Source organism: Tympanuchus pallidicinctus, unplaced genomic scaffold, assembly GCF_026119805.1.
Source record: "Tympanuchus pallidicinctus isolate F22 unplaced genomic scaffold, pur_lepc_1.0 scaffold9, whole genome shotgun sequence".
Lineage (NCBI taxonomy): Eukaryota > Metazoa > Chordata > Aves > Galliformes > Phasianidae > Tympanuchus > Tympanuchus pallidicinctus.
Window position 1 is genome coordinate 7,178,896 of NW_026294813.1, and position 18,276 is coordinate 7,197,171.

Sequence of the window (18,276 nt, forward strand, 5' to 3'; positions counted from 1 at the left end):
AAAAGTACTAATCAAAAACTTCTTCAGAATGTCTTTGTAGGTGACATTGAAATACATACAGTACCGTGAAAGGTGTCCAGTGTATATATTTGTATGTCTAACAAAAAAACAGAAAAATATTATAAATTTATGTTTTTGTTTTCTACAGGGGCAATGTCTGGAGGCTTCAACTTTCAGGTAACAGATGGCTTGAACTTTTCACCACGACAGATTTTTAGCATCACAGCTCGGTCTCTGGTCATTAGCCTTGAAGTGAACAATGGACTCAGAGTCTTTCCAGGTCTGTTTTTAACAGCTTATCATTATTTTGTGCACTTAAAAAAATTGCACAGGTAGCAATGTATGCTGTTATTTGCCAGATTGCCAGCTGACTAAAATATTGATATCTATACTTGGAAACATGCATCTGTCTGCTTTTTAAAAGAACAGCTACATTGTCTCAACAGCATTTATTGTTTGTATGGTCTTTAAATTTTTGATGTGAGTAGTGCTTGGGGTGATGTAATTTGGCAGTAAAACACATAAGGCACTAGGTGACAATAACACTGTCAGCCTAAGCTCTGAACATTCCTCATTGAGAGTTGTTCAGTTTAAAAGCACTATAATATATTCAAAGAGTTAGAGGTGCAGCGTGCTGACTAGAGCATTCAGGCTTTCTTAACTAATATTCATCATCCTCATCATAGAATCATCATAGAATGGCCTGGGTTGAAAAGGACCTCTAAGATCATCTAGTTTCAATCTCATGCTGTGGGCAGGGTCGCGAACCAATAGACCAGGCTGCCCAGATCCACATCCGGCCTGGCCTTGAGTGTATCCCGGGTGGGGCACTCACAGCCTATTTGGGCAATCTGTTCCAATGCATCACTACCCTGTGAGTGAAAAGCTTCTTCCTAATAGCTACCCTAAATCTCCCTTGTTTTAGTTTAAAACTATTTCTCCATGTCTTACCCATGTAAACGGTTGTTCCCCTTCCTGTTATACATTCCCTTCAAGTATTGGAAGGCCACAATGAGGTCTCCCTGGTGCCTTCTCTTCTCCAAGCTAAACAGGCCCAGTTCCCTCAACCTTTCTTCATAGGAGAGGTGCTCCAGCCCTCTGATCATCTTAGTGGCCCTTCCCTGGACCCGCTCCAAGAGCTCCACGTCCTTCCTGTACTGTGGGCCCCAGGCCTGGATGCAGTTCTGCAGATGGGGCCTCACAAGAGCCGAGTAGAAGGGAACAATCACCTCCCTCTCCCTGCTGGCCACCCCTTTTTTAATGCAGCCCAAAACACAGTTGGCCTTCCGGGCTGCAAGCACACTGCTGGCTCATGTCCAGCTTTTCGTCCACCAGAACCCCCAAGTCCTTCTCCACAGGGCTGCTCTCAAGGAGATCTCAACACAGTCTGTATAAGTACATAGGATTGCTCTGGCCTAAGTGCAATACTTTGCACTTGGCCTCGAACCTCATTAGGTTTTCATGGGCCCACTTCTCCACCTGTTCAGGTCCCTCTGGATGGCTTCCCTTCCCTCCAGTGTACTGACTGCACAACTCAGCTTTGGTATCATCTGCAAACTTGCTGAGGGTGCATGCAATTCCATTTTCTTTGTCATTGATGATGAAGCTGAAGAGCACCGGTGCAAAGACTGACCCTGGGGGGACATGACTTGTCACTAGCCTCCACCCAGACATAGAACCATTGGTCACAATAGTGATTTTTGCATGGCAAGTAAGCAATGAAGTACGTATCCATTGGATGCTTAATCTCATCATACTGCTAGTTCACTTTCTTACTGTTTTAACAGAGTTATGGAGGACGGCACAGAATAAAGGATGGATAAGAAGGACTGAACAACTTTGATTTGTATTTGTGCATTTGCAGTTAACTGGGTCAGCAGCTGAGGAGAGGACTATTTTTAATTAAAGTATACTGGTGCAGGAGTTAAAAAGGTCTCACCAGTGCCATTTCCTCCTTTGCACTGGGAAGGGTAATCGCTTGTTGAGTTTTGTTGCATCCTGCTTCTTGTTTGCACTACCTTTTTTTTTTTCCTCTGAACATGGCCAGAGAGAGACAGGGAGCTAGGAAAGCACTGTAGATATTTATCTGTATCTTTTTGTTTTATTAATTCACTACAGAAGAGAAGCACTTCAGTTTCTAAGACTTCATAAATGTAAGCTGTATAAACAAACACTTGAAAAGAAAGCTGCTTAAACATGGGCAACAAAAATGAGATTGTAGCAGCATGATCTTCTTCAATCAATATAAATGGAATTCAAATAAACCCACTTAAAAGGTTTATTAATCTGTGATTTTGAGGTGTAAGGTTGCCTTAGGCACAGGGCTTAACAGGAATTCTGTCTTAAGTGATAGATAATTATAACAAAAGTATGTCTGATACTTCTGTAGAATAGTTTCTAGACTTTCTATCAGTTCTGCACCTTGGAAAGTAGAATATTTCTTTCAGTACTGCAAGCTGTATTCATCTAACCTTCCAACTTCTACTGAATTGTTGCTTGCTTTGAGTTAGCAAAGATTCTTGTTTGGTGCTAAAAAGTATTGCTAGCTTTTTTGCCTGTTCTCTCCATGATATGTTTTAAAAACATTCTGGAATTTTACAGGTTTCAGTTGTACTTGTTCATTGTGGTACGATAGTTAAATCAGTGATGGTGCCAGATATTTAACCCACACACATAAAAACAATAGCCGGTGCTTTATTATGTTTGATAGCAGTGAGGGAAGTGTTACTGTTGAGACAGCTTGAAGAATCTTCCCTCTAGGAAATTAAATCTGGAATATATTGTGAAGAATTTGCCATGTCTGAACGACTAGGTATGAAGTATTCTTTCAAGCATATTGTTCTGCAGTTTCATAAAAACGTGTACTGCTGTTTTCTTTTGCATTGAATATAGCAAAATTGTTTGTTGAGTTTATGGATTCAAAATACTGGCATTAAAAACAGACACCAAAATCACTAGATAGTGACAACAGTTTTATGCTGTTATGTTCTACTTGGCCCTACTGTATGGATTAGCTTGGCCCTACTCTGAATCGTGCATCCAGTCTCTCCTTTCTGCATAGTTTGGGTGGTGGTCATTCTGCAAACTGCATGCCCTTGTGCTGGAAGCAGGCAAGCTGTGATTGCACTTCCTATCCTTTACCCAGTCTGCTGGCTGGCAAATAACCAGTCTTCTCCCTGTCAAGGGGTTGGGCCCCAGCAGAACTGCCGCAACTGAAAAGCATTCATCCACTTTCATTATGTGTGTTGACCACACTCAGAAGGTTGTGTTTGAGCAGGATCTCATTTCACAGGAGAGTGCAAGAGACTCAGAGTCTGTGGCCCTGAATGGTATTTCGGCCTCTGCCGTGCAAAGAAGCTCCTTGTGATCAAGTCCTGGCTCCTGAGTGAGGTCAGGTCTTTTGGGAAGGAACACGGATTTTGTGAGAAACAGAAGTAATCACAACACATCACAGTGTAATCATGTTTGGAAGTTAGTCTGTCTTAATTTTTTATGGTGCCAGGGCCTGATTTACATTAATGAGGTTGTTGAGAAATAACTGTTTATAGATACACGTGGTCTGAAGAACTTTTGTTCTCTGTTCTACATTCGTGATCACATCTGCCATAGACTCAACACATGCTTCTGCTTCCCTGTAAGTCTGCTTTGCAAAAGAGGAAGAAGGATAGTAGAGAGAAGAAGGGAGTTTTCTTCAATTAGACAGTGAGAGAATTTTTCTAGTTCTGAGAGACTGCTTCACTTTTCTAAGTGACACTGGTACACAGAGAAATGAGAAGGTAAAAAGGACAAAAGAGCCAGAAGCTCTTTTTGTTCATTTTGTTATAACAGCTGTATTCCAGAGTAGATGTGATTTTGAACCACAGCACAACTATGCGTAAACAAGTAGAATCCCGATGTTATGAACAGCTTGTAAAAGATTCCCATTCTTTGGTTTGATTACTATGTTTTTCCATCTGAATATAATAGGAGAAAGATTTTGTGTTATTCCTCTGTAAACGGAAGGTAAATTTATGGTTGGGATGGATTGTTAATGCAAACCTGAAGGATTTCTGTTGCTACTTTTGAAATGCTGCATTGCTACTTGGAGCATGATGCTCAAGAAAAAACAAGACATAAAAAGAAAGGCAGAAGTGGGAGCAGGAGGAGCAGGATTATGAGAATCTATTGCTCTTCCCAAAGTATCACTAAACATCAGATGCAGTTTGCTGAGTGTATACCATCAGGAAACTGTATCATTAAATAAAAAAAAATAAATGCTGAAACAGGCTTTTTTCTTTTCTTTTAGAAGGTTTGGCTTTTCTTTTTTTAGGTTTGGCTTTGTCACATCTGTCAGAAATTGTCCTGATTTGATTAGATTCCAGGAAGCTCTCTATAATCTTTAAGCCAGAAGGTACTGGTTAGTGCAGTTCTGTGTACTGAAAGGACTCCTCAGTTGTCCATCCATATGAATAATAGTTTATTTCAGTTTAGACCATTATTTCTTTCCTAATTTGTTTCATTCAGTATTTATTTTTCAGTTTCATCTAATAAAAATCATGTTTCACATTCTTAAAACGTGGTTTAATCTTCACAGTTTTGGTTATCTGTGTTCACTAGAAGATTCACTGTGTTAAGACTTCTCAGTCAAATTACTGGCCCTTTTGTGGGCACCTGCAATTACCAAATACATTGCCAATACTGACTTCAGCTACAGTTTTAATTTATTTCTAGATGTGTAATACAAAGACAGCACTTCTTATACAAGTTCTACTCCTTTGTTCATATTGCTTTTACAGAAGTTAGTATTTAGCAATTGCATATGCTGAAGAGAAATGTACTTTCTTTCATTTCTGTAAAACAAAGGTACTTCATACTGATGTGCTTTTATTGAAAATGTCATGGAAGAGTTGTGTTATCTGGAAGTAATCAACAGTGAGGTAAACTTGCTGATCTTACAAAGCCCTATTAAAATGCTAAGCAGAGTAAGCAGATGAGAGAGTGGTTTGTACCCTTTCTGAAAAACTGCTGTTGCAAATCTAAGTAACTTTTAATTGATGGTTTTTAGGTTCCAGGAAACCTATTTCACAACATGATCTGAAAGCTGTAACCAGTGATGTGACCAGTGCAGGAAACAGAACTATAACTTTTATGATTCTAGTTTCCCCCAAACTTGGAAGGCTGATCAGAACAAACTCTGATAATACCACTCAGGAAATCCTCAGTTTTACACAGTCTATGGTAAGCATTTACGTTATAATGGGTATTTCAGCAGTAGATTGTTATTTCGAAGGGCATCCCAATTGTTTTTTCTTTGTCTGGTAGATTTATATTTGTTTAGTAACCAGACATATGTGACCCATCAATGTGATTGCCCACATTTGCTGTGTCATTAAATATCTGGCATGTAGTAATGAATGCAAGAGGAGCCGTTTCCTCCCTCTCGTTGAATACTAGCAAAGTCTTGGCAATTTCCACTGTTTTGCTTGTAACAATATTTTTCAAGAAGAGCTATTCTGGTTCCATTAACCAACAGTGAGAGGTTGGAATCCTTTAGTTTTTGGCAGCAGGAGTAGCCTTGTGCTGTATGAAAACTCCAAGTATCAGATTCATTTCAGCTGTGCACAGTTCTCATGGGTGTCCCCAAGAAGACTTTTATTGACTTGATTGGCTGTGATATTAAGTGTTTAGAGAATGTTAACTGTGATACAGGGTCTCATACTTGAATGATTAAAAACGTGGCAGCTCATGTAACTTGATGGAAAACATTCTGCAGCTGAAAAAGAAATTGGTTATGTCTGTTTGCAGTGTCTAACCGTGTGCTCTGCACACAGTAAGATTTTCTCAGAAAATCTTGTTGGGGAGGTAAAAGGACCTCAATGTATGACTTTACTGTGGGAAAAATTAAGAGGCAATTTGGTCTTAATCTACATTCACAGATTTTAAAAGAATTAAATGAAGGATTGAGAAAATCTATTGGTTGGAAAGTGAAGCATGACCAACAAAACAGAAAAAAAACTGGCACTTTTATTCAGTAAAATAAACTTTGGAACAACCTAACCAAGGACTGTGGTGGAATGTATCTCCGCCTGAACTGTATAAATCAAATTGAAGACAAGATATTTTCTCTTAAAACTGTGTTCTAATCTCATCATTATTGTTCTTACTGCAATAACTACTGAGCTGAGTTTTTTCTTAAATTATGAGAGAGGTGAACTGGCTAATGACACCATTCTCTTCAGTTCCTAAAGGGGATGATATTTATGAGCATTAAGTGAAACAGTTAAGCACGTCAGAAAATCCTTCAGCTAAGAATGACATTTTAATCTCTTTCCCTACACATAACAATATCTACATATGTCTATTGGATGGTGCCGTGGCAGAACATGCCACTTCTTCTCTATAACTTTAGTTCTTACTAATGTATAGCTAACTTTGCCTTGAACTTTGTAAGATGTATAAGGATTTGAGCTTAATAATTTGTGTTCTTCTATTCTCCCTATTTTCTGTTGGGGGTCTTTGTATTGCCGTTTTCACTTCAAACAAGTAGAGCTAAGTGATTCATTGCAGGTAAAATGAAGGTATCTTAATGGGATCGCTATTTATTCTGGCAGAGACTGTGGTATCCTGCTATTAGGGGAAGAAAAGAGATCCAAAATAAACTTACCATCTAGCAAGCTATAGCCATAATGTCAGTGAAAAAATGACATTGACGCTGCAGGCATTATACATTTTTCATTGACAGAGCATAAGAATTCCAGTTTCTTGTTTCAAAGCTTGCTAATCTGATTTGAAATGAAAAGTATTTTGATGTAGTTTCTTTGTTTGCATTTTCGTTTACTTAACTCTTTCTTGTGGAACTTAGAATTTTGCTTCCAAAAATTATAGGTAGATTATAAAAAGAAGTTAGCACTTTTGTTGTGGTGCTGAACTCTGCCATGTTCCCTGTGGCTTACTGTCTCTTTGCCAAAAAAAGAAAAAGAAAAAAAAATTGCATTTCCAGTGGAATTTTTCAAGGACAGTTGTTTTGCAGAAAGAAAATAAGAAAATTAAACAAAAAATTAAAATTAAAAATTCTAGTGCATTAAGCACACTAGAATAGCAGAGTAGTTTTGAATAGAAGCATTTTTTTTCCTCTATCAGTACTGTCTATGATAGTTTGCAAGTATTTTCATTTTGCAGAAGTCCATAATTTCTTCATTATATTTGAAGTCACTGCAGAGGTAAATAAGGCAATGCTCATCAGTTTCATTTTCTTAGTAGTGCAGTTATTAGCATGGTTTTGGATTTAAAAATATGTAGCCCTAGGAAGATTAACAGTTGATAAATACCACTGAATTTATCAGAAGCATATTGTGTGCCTATTCTTGCTACATGAATTTGCTTTCTTTATCTTGAAGTCATACTGCCAAGCTTTGAAAAATTGTTTTGAAGTAACCTATCATTTTAATATCATTTTTGTGTGCTTTTTCTTTACTCTTTATTTACTCTGTATTTAAAATCATTCTCCTTTTTTATCTTTGGCTCTCTTTACCCCAAAAACAGGTAAATGAAGGTGTGATCATGTATGAGCACTCAAAGGCAGAGTCAGCTGACTGGAGTGCAGAAGATTTCTTTACATTTACTGTCTCTTCTCCACCATCAGCTTTAGACCCTCAGATATTCCATATTGTCATTTCATATGAAATTCCCAGGCATGATTGGAACAGTCGTCTTCTTTCAAATACAGGTAAAAATAACATACTGTTTGGCTCTCCACAGTAATGGAGTTAGATCTGTTAGGCTTCCAATGGACACATATGAAAAATCAAAGGGAAATTTTTCTTCAGTATCAAATGACCAGAATATTTTAATCACAGGGGATAGTCCAGAAAGTAGGTGCATCTCTGCATCTTTAAAAATATGATTAACCACATTTGTTCAGTTCTTCCTGCTTCTATAGTGGATATTTTCCATTTTGGTAGAGATAAGGAAAGCAATACCTGGAACTTTGAGATACTAATATTTCTTTAATGATGCTCTATTATCAATAGAAAACCACGTTAGTTATGGATAGATCTCTTTTAAGATTAGTTATAATATATATCTAGCTATGGCATATGGAAATCAAGGATGCCATGAACGAAGAATATTTGTTTCCATGTTCTCTTTTTTGAGCATTATCAATTTTCGAAACACAAATCTGATTTCAGAAACACCACAACTTCAGAATACTGAGTTTCTAAGACTCTCTTTTCCTTTCTGCTAGGTACTGTAGTCCAGGAAGGAGGTAGAATATTAATCAACAAAACACATTTAGATGCTTCAAATCTATTGATTAAGCTACCTGAAGTACAACGCTCCATGTATGAAGTCTGGTACCAAGTTGTGTCTTTACCCCACCATGGTATAATAATTGTTGGAGAAAGAAATGTTACAAAAGAAAAACCTAATTTCTCACAATACATACTGAACAAATTTGGAATTGTGTATGTGCATGATAATTCTGAATCACTTATGGACAATTTCACTTTTGCTGTTTGGTTAAACCTAAAGACCAAGTCTGCAACAAAGCCCCATGGTGAAGTTTTAGAAGAGATGTTTAATATCACTATTATTCCAGTGAATGATCAACCACCAGAACTGAAGACTAAAAGGCTGCACCTGAAAGTCCTGCAGGGAGATGTGTCAATGCTGGGGTCGGAGAATCTGAAAGTTGAAGACTTAGACAACACGCCAGCAGAGCTCAAATATTCCATTGTTAGCAACCCCAATAATGGTTATTTAGCAATGAAGAGCAATCTGACTATCTCTATACAGGATTTCACACAAGCTGATATTGACAGTGGTGGGGTTTGGTTTGTGCAGGATGGGAGTTGTTCTTCTGGGGTGTTTTATTTCAGTGTGACTGATGGTAAACATCGTCCTTTATACAAACTTTTCAGTCTTGAAGTTGTACCAATTACTCTTGTTCTGGTCAACCTTACGGATGTTGCACTTCCACAGGGTCAGACATCTGTCACTATTACTAACACACAGCTTTCAGCTGTCACAAATGGAAAAAGCACTAATGTCATGTATGAATTAACTCAACCCCTCAAGTATGGGCACCTGATGATTGAAAATGAGCAGGTTACTAAATTTGAGCAGACAGATTTGAACTCGGGAAGACTTTCTTACCACTTGTCAAATTTCACTGTGTTTGGAGAAGTACTGATGTTTATGGTATTCACTGTAGAAAGTAATCTGACAGAACAAGTGCTGAACATCACAATGAAGCCTTTAGTGCAAGTTGTGTCTGACGTGCAAATTTCAAATCAAGCAGTTTATAAACTCAAAAGCAGTGACCTGGATGCTTCTGAGCTAGCCAATTTAACAAACAGTAATCCTAGATTTGAAGTTATAGTGCCCCCAGCTCATGGGAGGATTGTAAAAAAAAGGTTTGTGAATGATGCAGTGTTTGAAGATATTCAGACATTCACCCAAACTGATATTGATGGAGGTGTTGTGCTTCTCAACATAGATACAAATATGACAGGCATTGATCTGTTAAATGATTCATTCACATTTGTGCTCAGAGCAGATGATGTGCAGCCTGCTGTTGGCCATTTTGAGTATTCCATAGTGCCATACAGTCCTCCTCTTGTGCAAAATTTCACAGCTGAAGTGCCTTTCATAACCAGTATGACCACTTTAAAGATTCCAACTACCTCTAATGACAGGGTGCTAGTTTACTCCCGTGATGAAGTACCTACTGTAGCACCAAAGAAGACTGTCCCAGACGTGTGGGTAGGTCGGAAACGCTGGGGAAATCAACTGGAGGAAGGTCCATTGCTAAATCTTGCAGTGGGAACAAGGGGATCTGCAGGGACTGAGACCACAGATCAGGTTAATGCCATGAGCTCCAGAGAGCAAGCTGGTGAAAGCAGCAATCATTTGTACATCATTATACCCCTGGTCCTGGTGTCTGTGTTACTCATTATTGCTGTTATTTCTGTGTGCGTTTTGCTAATGTGTCAGAAGAAAGAGAAGGCAAAACCCCTTGTCAAAAATCAAACAGATGTAGTCCTCAGCAGTCCAGGTCATTGTCTGGAACGGAGCTTGACTGTACCCACCGTTACAGTGACCCCTCTCCTGAAGGGAGCTGAGGGAAATACATCCTCTGCACTGATGGCAGTAAGGCATGAACAGCTGCTTCCTACCATGTTTCCTCTGACTGCAGAACAGCCTTTGCAAAATAGCTGGTTAAACCTAGATCCTGAAATGATCCAGTATTGTCGAAAAACAAACCCAACTTTGAAGCGCAGTCAGTACTGGGTGTAGTTCATGGCCAGCTTTGGTCATGCCAACTGATGTAATTTGGAAGGAGAGTGTACCTTACTGACACACAATTCTTTATTATGATAATTTATAATAGGTCAAATGGTGCATTGTTTGTTAGGTGAAACCCACATAGCTGTGAAATAGTCTTACTGATTACAATGGCCATGAATTGAGTTTTCCCACCTGATCAGATGCGGAACTTGTCCTCATAGATTTTTAGTGCAGTCTGTGTGTGCAGTATTTTTTATTTTCCATGACAATGGTAACCTAAAATGTACTGTCATGGATTATACCTATTTTAACATTATTATTTTTTGAAGAACTAAGTTTGCGGTAAAATCCTGTGTTCTTTCCTGAACTGGTACTTCTATTTTAAGAACTTGAAACTGTTTTTACAAGTAGATATCAAGGTGCTAGTCTTGATAATGTCATTTTGACCCAAAGGCTGTTCAAAGGCCAATAATAAAGAAACAAAGCTGTAATTATTTTGCCAGGTATTCATCTGGATCAGTGAGCTTGAAATCTAGCATTCATTTCAGCAGTAATTCTATGACAGCAGCAGTAAGTAAAGGTTCCGATAAAATGCTTGCTGTGAGGTGACTTTTTTTTTATTGTTTGTTTTGTGTTTTCCTAATTTGTTGCTGGAGTCTAGCCTCAATATCTGCAGACTGGTAAAATGTATCCATGGCCTCTAATCCACATGGCAAAAATTGTGCCTATGCCAGTCAACCTGCCTGCCTGTTCAGGCTTAGTTTATGTCTGGAAGAACGTATCAAATTTCCTGTTTCTTACTAGGGACTAAGTTCTGCCTTCAGTGAATAAAGATCAGCTCTCTTGGTGATTTGTGAGTCCAAGCAGATGATGGTATCATCAAATCCTTTGCTGCAAACTACTTTGTGTGGTGGAGCTACTGACTGAATACTGTGACTGAAAACATACTCCCTTCTGAAGGTTCACAAATTACCATTCATCTCCCAGAATGCAAGTCTTATGTGCCTTATGCTCTCTGACAGGTACTATGTACTCTTAATTATCTTACTCATAGTGCATACTTAGTCATAGCAAAATGTGCAGTTATTTCTCTGTAAGGATAATGTTTTTGTGATTAATGTTTTTTATTTATGAAAATGAATAGTGGTGTGCGGTCTCCTGTTAAGGTCCATTCCTTCTCCCACTGAAAACAACAGCTAAATTCTTATTGACTTCAGAGGACAAAATCACCAATAAACTTCTCATATATTTTTGTATGAACTTTTAGGTAGCTTCTCTGTAAAAACACTGTAAATGTCTCACTGCTGCATTATTATTATTAACACTGGAATAATATTTTTGTTTTATCCAAATTACTGCTGTTTTTGCTTTTATAGCATGGATGTATAGGTCCTTGGTGCTATTAATTTCACAGTTCGTCATTTTGGTTGTCTTTTTCTGCTGTTGATTAATTGCGTTTCTGGCATTTACATATTTCAGTTGAGGGAAATGTTTACCAGTGAGAAGGGCCAGACTAAATCTCTGTTACTGCTATGTCCCAGGAGCTAAATACTTGAGCAGCATGCCCAGTCAGAAACGTTTTAAAGCAGTACGCTGTTTGGAGCCTGCTGCCAGGTCAGTGTCAGTGGAAAATATGCAGGCAGCATTTTCAACTGTTTCAGTTAGTGGAGAGATATGAATCCTTTATATGCTCAAACTAAAATGTATTTGAAGCATATTATGCAGTTTTTGTTTTACTTGCCATCTTTTGTCTTTACGTGCCAATAGTTTCCATCAAGGAAAATTTGCCATTTTTCCTTGATGCCACTGTGGGCAGGCTTGAGGTCACCTTCTACCGTCAGTGTAAAAGCCTGGGATTTGAGATGTCCCAGATTGACTTTACAAGCATGCAGTATAGGCCTTTCTAGTTAAAAACAAAAACAAAAAACCTTTGCTACTATTTTAGAAACTCTCAGCAAGAGAGGTGGTGCTGTCAGCCATTGCAAGGACACCCTAGCATCTTTGTGGAGGTGCAGTTGTAGTCTCCTGCCACTTCCTGAGACCTTATTTGCTGCCACCAAGCAAACAGCAACTTCTTCCAGATTCCAGCTGTCAGCAGAGCACTTGCAATACCCTTCCTCCAATGCCATTTAGCCAGCAGCAGGAACTCAATTCCTTTGTATCTACTCCAAGGCTCCACTCCAATACTAAAAAAACAATAATTAAGAGTTATAATCAAGTAGTTCCATGACACTTAAAGAAGCATGTCTCACATTTCCCTATGGTTGAGACCTTCCTGTCAACAGAAAACGAAGTGTCGTACTCCAGAATGAAGTTACACCTACCATGGAATGAAGTTATATGCTTTTAGTGCAGTATCAAAATATTGTTACTGGAGTCCACATTGTAGACAAGCCGGAAAAAAAAAAGATGAAATATGTGCCTAAGAGACTTTTTAAACTATGTATCATTGTAAAGACAGGTAAGGAGGTGGCTGTGCTTGTTGTGCCATAGAGATGGAAGGTAGGGCTACTGCAGTGGTGGTAATGGTAAAAAATGAAGCCACAACATATTATCAAGTGAATAAAAAAACAGTAATGCAATTAGAACTTGAAAACTGGATGGACCCTTTGCATATCTATATTTGTATTCTCTGAGCAAGAAATATTAGAAAAATACAGAGGAGATTGCTGAGTTTTTGTGTAAGCATCATGAACTAAACTCTTTTTTTTTTCTTTTTTTGAACTTTCTTTTTCTTTCAGAATTGCTTTTGCCTGACAACAGAAGTTTACTTCAAGTGGAATGAGCACTATGAGCTGTGTTTTAAGAACAGGGCTGTTTCTAAAGTGTTAATTTTTTCTTTAGTAAAAACCTAAAGGCCTGATTGTGATGTATACCAGCATTTAGTTTGCTCTCCCAGTGCTGCTGTTACACAACCGTGCCATAATACTTGCCATACTATTGAACTTTTGGATGAGAACTCTCTGTGGAGAAGTATATTGTATCACTGATTGCTGGGTTTCGTATAAATGCTCTCTTTAATATTATAATTGATAATTACATGTGGATTTTACTTTAGTATCATAACCAGAGTCCTATTTAAAAAAAAAAAAGAGTGCTTTAATGTAATGTAAGCTTTTCCACTGGACAAGGCAGAATAGTCTCTGTCAGAGAATGGTTTATCTTATCTTACCTCATCACGTGTCCTCTTGGCTGTGTTCAACATGGGCATGAATGTAACATTAAAATTAATTCATTTCAGGCCAGTCAGCCTCCTCTCCATTCCTATAAGGAAATGGGACAGCTTGTTCTGGATGCCATTGCCAAGCAATTAGAAGACAAGAAGATTATCAGGAGTAGTCAACATAGATACACCAAGGAGAAATCGTGCTGTGAGAAAACATTCTGTGATGTCCTCAGCAGCTGAGAAGGTGGGGATGAGCAGTGGATGTTGTGTATCTTGACTTCATCAAAGTGTGGACACCGTCTCCCACAGCATTCTTATTATGAAACTTAGAAAGTGTGGGATAGATGTATGTATGGTGAGGTGGATTGAGAACTGGCTGACTGACAGAGCTCAGAGTGTGGTCATCAGAGGTACAGAGTCTGTTTGGAGGCCTGTAAGTAGTGGTGTTCCCCAGCAGTCATTGCTGAGTCTGATCTTCACCAGTGACCTGGGTGAAGAGATGAGTAGAGTCCACGTTCAGCAAGTTTTCTGATGATACAAAGCTAGGAGGAATGACTGACATTCTGGCAGACGGTGCTACCATTCAACAAGACCTGCACATACTGCAGAGTTGGGCAGATTGGAACCTGATGAGGTTTATTAGAGCAAGTGTAGAGTCTTGCACCTGGGAAGGAATAACCACATTCATCAGTAAAGCGCAGGGGCTGAGCTGCTGGAGAGGAACTCTGCAGAGGAGAACCTGGGTTTCCAAATGGACAACAGGTTGGCCATGATCCAGCAGTGTGTCCTGGTGACCAAGAAGATATCGTGAGGTACATTAAAAAGAGTGGCTAACAAGTTAAGGGAAGTGAACCTCTGCTCTGCCTTGGGGAGGACACATCTGGAGTACCTTGTCCATGTCTGGGCTTCCCAGTTCAGAAAAGATGGATATCCCAGAAGGAGTCCAGTAGAGGACCTCAAAGATGATAGAGGGAGATGATAGAGAAATGCCTGGAGCATTTCTCGTGTGAGTACAGGCTGAAGCAACCTGGGTCTGTTCAGCTTGGAAATAAGAAGACTGAAAGGGAATGTGATTAATGTTTATCAATATCTAAAGGGAGGTGGGAAGCAAATGGGTGAGGCCAGGTTCTTCTTGGAGATGTGTAGCGATAGGACAAGCAGTAATGATCTAAAACTTGGACATAGGAAGTTCCATACTACCATGCAGAAGAAATTTATCATAAGGGTGATGGAACACTAGAACAGGTTTCCCAGAGAGTTTGTGAAGTTTCATTCTATGGAGATGATTCAAGACCCATCTGGACGCCTGCCTGTGTGACATGCTGTAGGGGACCAGCTATTGCAGAGGGATCGGACTCTGGTCTCTTGAGCTCCTCTCCAACCTGTGTGATTCTGTGATTTGAGTTTTCTGAAACAGCACTGCAATGGGTGTATTTAAAGAAGTTTTATGTCATTTCACTAAAAATGCTTAGAATATCTTGAAGTACCAGTTTCTTAAATGTTAATATATTAGTGCTGTTTTGTCCCTGTTCCAAAAGGCAGTAGAACAAGCCTCTTGATACCTGTCAGCCATGTGCAACAGTCATGCTGAATTACAGAGCTGTTTTAGTATTAATTGTGTGCCCCAGATACGGTAAAAATCTAAGCACCTTATGCTTGCCTTAGAGAACAAGGCAGTGTGCATTTGGCTGGCTCTGTGAGGAAGACTTGAGCATGTGAGCTGGCACTCTGGGACACCTAGACCAGGACTGGAGCTGACTATAAATCATTCTTCAAATGTTCAGAAATGCCGATCTCACTTGAAAATTGATCCATATATTCCTGATTACAAAAATAAGCAACCCTTCTATTCTGGCTCTACTGAAGCAGAATTGTTAAACTGGAGCAAAAAAGATTATTTGAACACATTATTTGCGCGCTTGCAGCCTGGAAGGCCAACTGTGTTCTGGGCTGCATTAAAAAAGGGTGGCCAGCAGAGAGAGGGAGGTGATCGTCCCCCTCTACTCGGCTCTTGTGAGGCCCCATCTGCAGAACTGCATCCAGGCCTGGGGCCCACAGTACAGGAAGGATGTGGAGCTCTTGGAGCGGGTCCAGGGAAGGGCCACTAAGATGATCAGAGGGCTGGAGCACCTCTACTATGGAGAAAGGTTGAGGAAACTGGGCTTGTTTAGCTTGAAGAAGAGAAGGCTGCCAGGGAGACCTCATTGTGGCCTTCCAGTACTTTAAGGGAGTGTATAACAGGAAGGAGAACAGCTGTTTGTGAGGGTGGATAGTGATAGGACAAGGGGGAATATTTTAAACTGAGACAGGGGAGGTTTAGATTAGATATTAGGAGGAAGTTCTTCTCACAAAGGGTGGTGAAGCACTGGAACAGGTTGCCCAAGGAGGTTGTGGATGCCCCATCCCTGGAAGCATTCAGATTGAGGCTGGATGTGGCTCTGGGCAGCCTGGTGTGGTGGTTGGTGATCCTGGACATAGAAGGGATTTGAAACTACATGATCATTGTGGTCCTTTTCAACCCAAGCCATTCTATTCTATGATTCTAACAATCAAGTGATTTAGATCGATAGAATTTTAAACTGCATGCTAAAACTGCTTCCCAATTTCAGGATAATAAATTAAGATAATATTACCCCATATTGCACTAAATGATTTATTTAACCGGATTTTGATCTGTCTTTAATCAGAACTGGGGTGGTCTGTTGTTGTTTCTGTAGCTTGAAATGTCAGAAATTCTGGTGGCAGCAAGGGAGCAGCTTCCCCTGGGCCATGACACAGCATCTTGACACAGAAACCTGTAAGCCCCAGCTACAACTTTCATTGCAGCAGCCTATTAAGACCTGCTAGACCAAATCCAGCAGTGAATTACTGCAGTGTGCTAAGCTACAGGCATACATCCAGTCTGCACCATTTTTTTTTCAAGCCTACCCTTTTGATGTTATAGTGAAATACTTTCTGTGAATATTATTAAAGATGCTAAAAATACTTGTTCTGGCATACTCAACAGAAACTGTTTGTCTTCACTTGTTTCAAACAGTCGTTTCTGCCAGAGCCTGCCTACCCCAAATCCAGTCCTGGACCAGAATGTTCTTTCATTGCAATCTATAGTTTCACATCTGTTTGTAGGGAAACGTGGTATGGTGAAATACTTGCTTTGCATGCTCAATTCCTCATTTCCAGTTTTGCTTCTTGGTTATTTTTGCAGTAGTGCTTTGTACATGCTGGTAACCACTGCCTAAACATGAAGTTGTTTGCAAACTGAAGTTTTAGCTGCATCATATTTTCAAGGCCACGCAGAGGGAAGAGCATCAGATCTCCAACACTGGGGGAAAATCAAAACTGAGCATTGTTATGGCATATGACTGAGCGTCAGAACTTTCTGAAAGAGCACAAGCAAACAGCTCAGAATAAGTCAGTGGTGTAGTTTATAGTATGTGACTTACCAAACACGTTACATAGCAATTTTTGTGTATAGTACAGGAAAATGTGTCTGAATGAGATTCTAGACAGAATTTTAAAATAATCAGAGATATCAAAAGTGCACGTATCATATACAGGTTCAAATATGTATAAATGAGGCTAAATAAGTAGGTCAGATAAATGTACAAAGTTGATTTCAGATATGCAAAGTCTCCAGGAGAGCTGCTTTGCTATCAGGAATTACTGGGGAAGATGTTGGTTAATGTGGGGGGAGCCAGGAGGACAGGACGGAGACACATTCACTGGGGTAGATAGAAATACATGAAAACCACACAAGGTCATTTAGAAGCAAACTTGCTTCTTTGAAAGGCAGAAGTGATGTGGAAGTGCCACATGATTATGACATGCCACATGGTTTCAGGAAGTCTCCTCTCTGCCAGAAGAACAAGAAGTGAGATGACAAATTCTCTTGCCATACAAGGAGAGAAGTTCAATTGGCTTTTTTTTCTTGTGCATTTCTTCACAGCTGGTAGGAGATTCAGTAGAATTAAACTTGCTATGGCATGAACATACTGAATGTAGACTTAGAAGATGGCTGGCTGTCAAGAAGTCCAGCGGTGGGGATAAATCAGATCAAATCACAAAGATTCTTCGTTATATAACCATTGCCCAGTCTTGCTGAGCAGATTTAGCCAGGAAATAACAGAGATGTTATCTGCTAGCATGAATATTGCCTTAAAAACAGAGCTACCATGTTCTTACTCTCTTGGTCAAACTGCAGAAGGGAGCAGGGTGAAGGGGCAGGATAAGGGGAAATGGTTTTAAGTTAAGGGAGGGAAGATTTAGGTTGGATATCAGGGGAAAATTCTTTACAGAGAGAGTGGTGAGGTGCTGGAAGAGGCTGCCCAGAGAGGTTGTGGATGCCCCGTCCCTGGAGGTGTTCTAGGCCAGATTGGATGGGGCCCTGGGCAGCCTGGTCTCGAATTAAATGGGGAGGTTGGTGGCCCTGCATGTGGCAGGGAGGTTGGAGATTCATGATCCTTGAGGTCCCTTCCAACCCTGGCCATTCTGTGATTCTGTGAACTTGCCTGAGGTTATGACTGTAATCACAATTAATGATTAATGGTAACTCTCGTTAGTTGCAAATGCTTAAAGGTATGTGAAAGAATGGTGACATGGTTCTGCCTCAGAGCACACAACTAACACAAATAAAGATGGACCTGAGCTTAGCCTCTGAAAAACAATGGAAGTAGGTTGAGGAACATTCTCATTTACACATGGCTTCATAAAACAATTAAAAATCAGTGCTAGAACTAAGATCAGGGGCAAAGTAAGCAGAAGTGGAATAAATCAGCTGGAAGATGAGTTATTTGCTTCATAGCACCTCTTAGTCAGTCAGGAATATGCAACCAAGGCCCTAT

At 39.6% G+C, this 18,276-nt stretch overlaps 1 protein-coding gene across 1 annotated transcript in view; it reads left to right on the plus strand.

Moving 5' to 3' along the window:
* The window catches only part of LOC128074409 (chondroitin sulfate proteoglycan 4-like), a 38,811-nt gene extending 25,597 nt beyond the window's left edge, over positions 1–13,214 (plus strand). Inside the window, 4 exon segments of the mRNA XM_052670222.1 lie at positions 149–280; positions 5,045–5,217; positions 7,522–7,705; positions 8,225–13,214. Of these exon segments, the coding sequence (XP_052526182.1) occupies positions 149–280; positions 5,045–5,217; positions 7,522–7,705; positions 8,225–10,278 (2,543 nt within the window). The 3' untranslated portion in view covers positions 10,279–13,214.
* Positions 13,215–18,276: the final 5,062 nt, after the last annotated feature.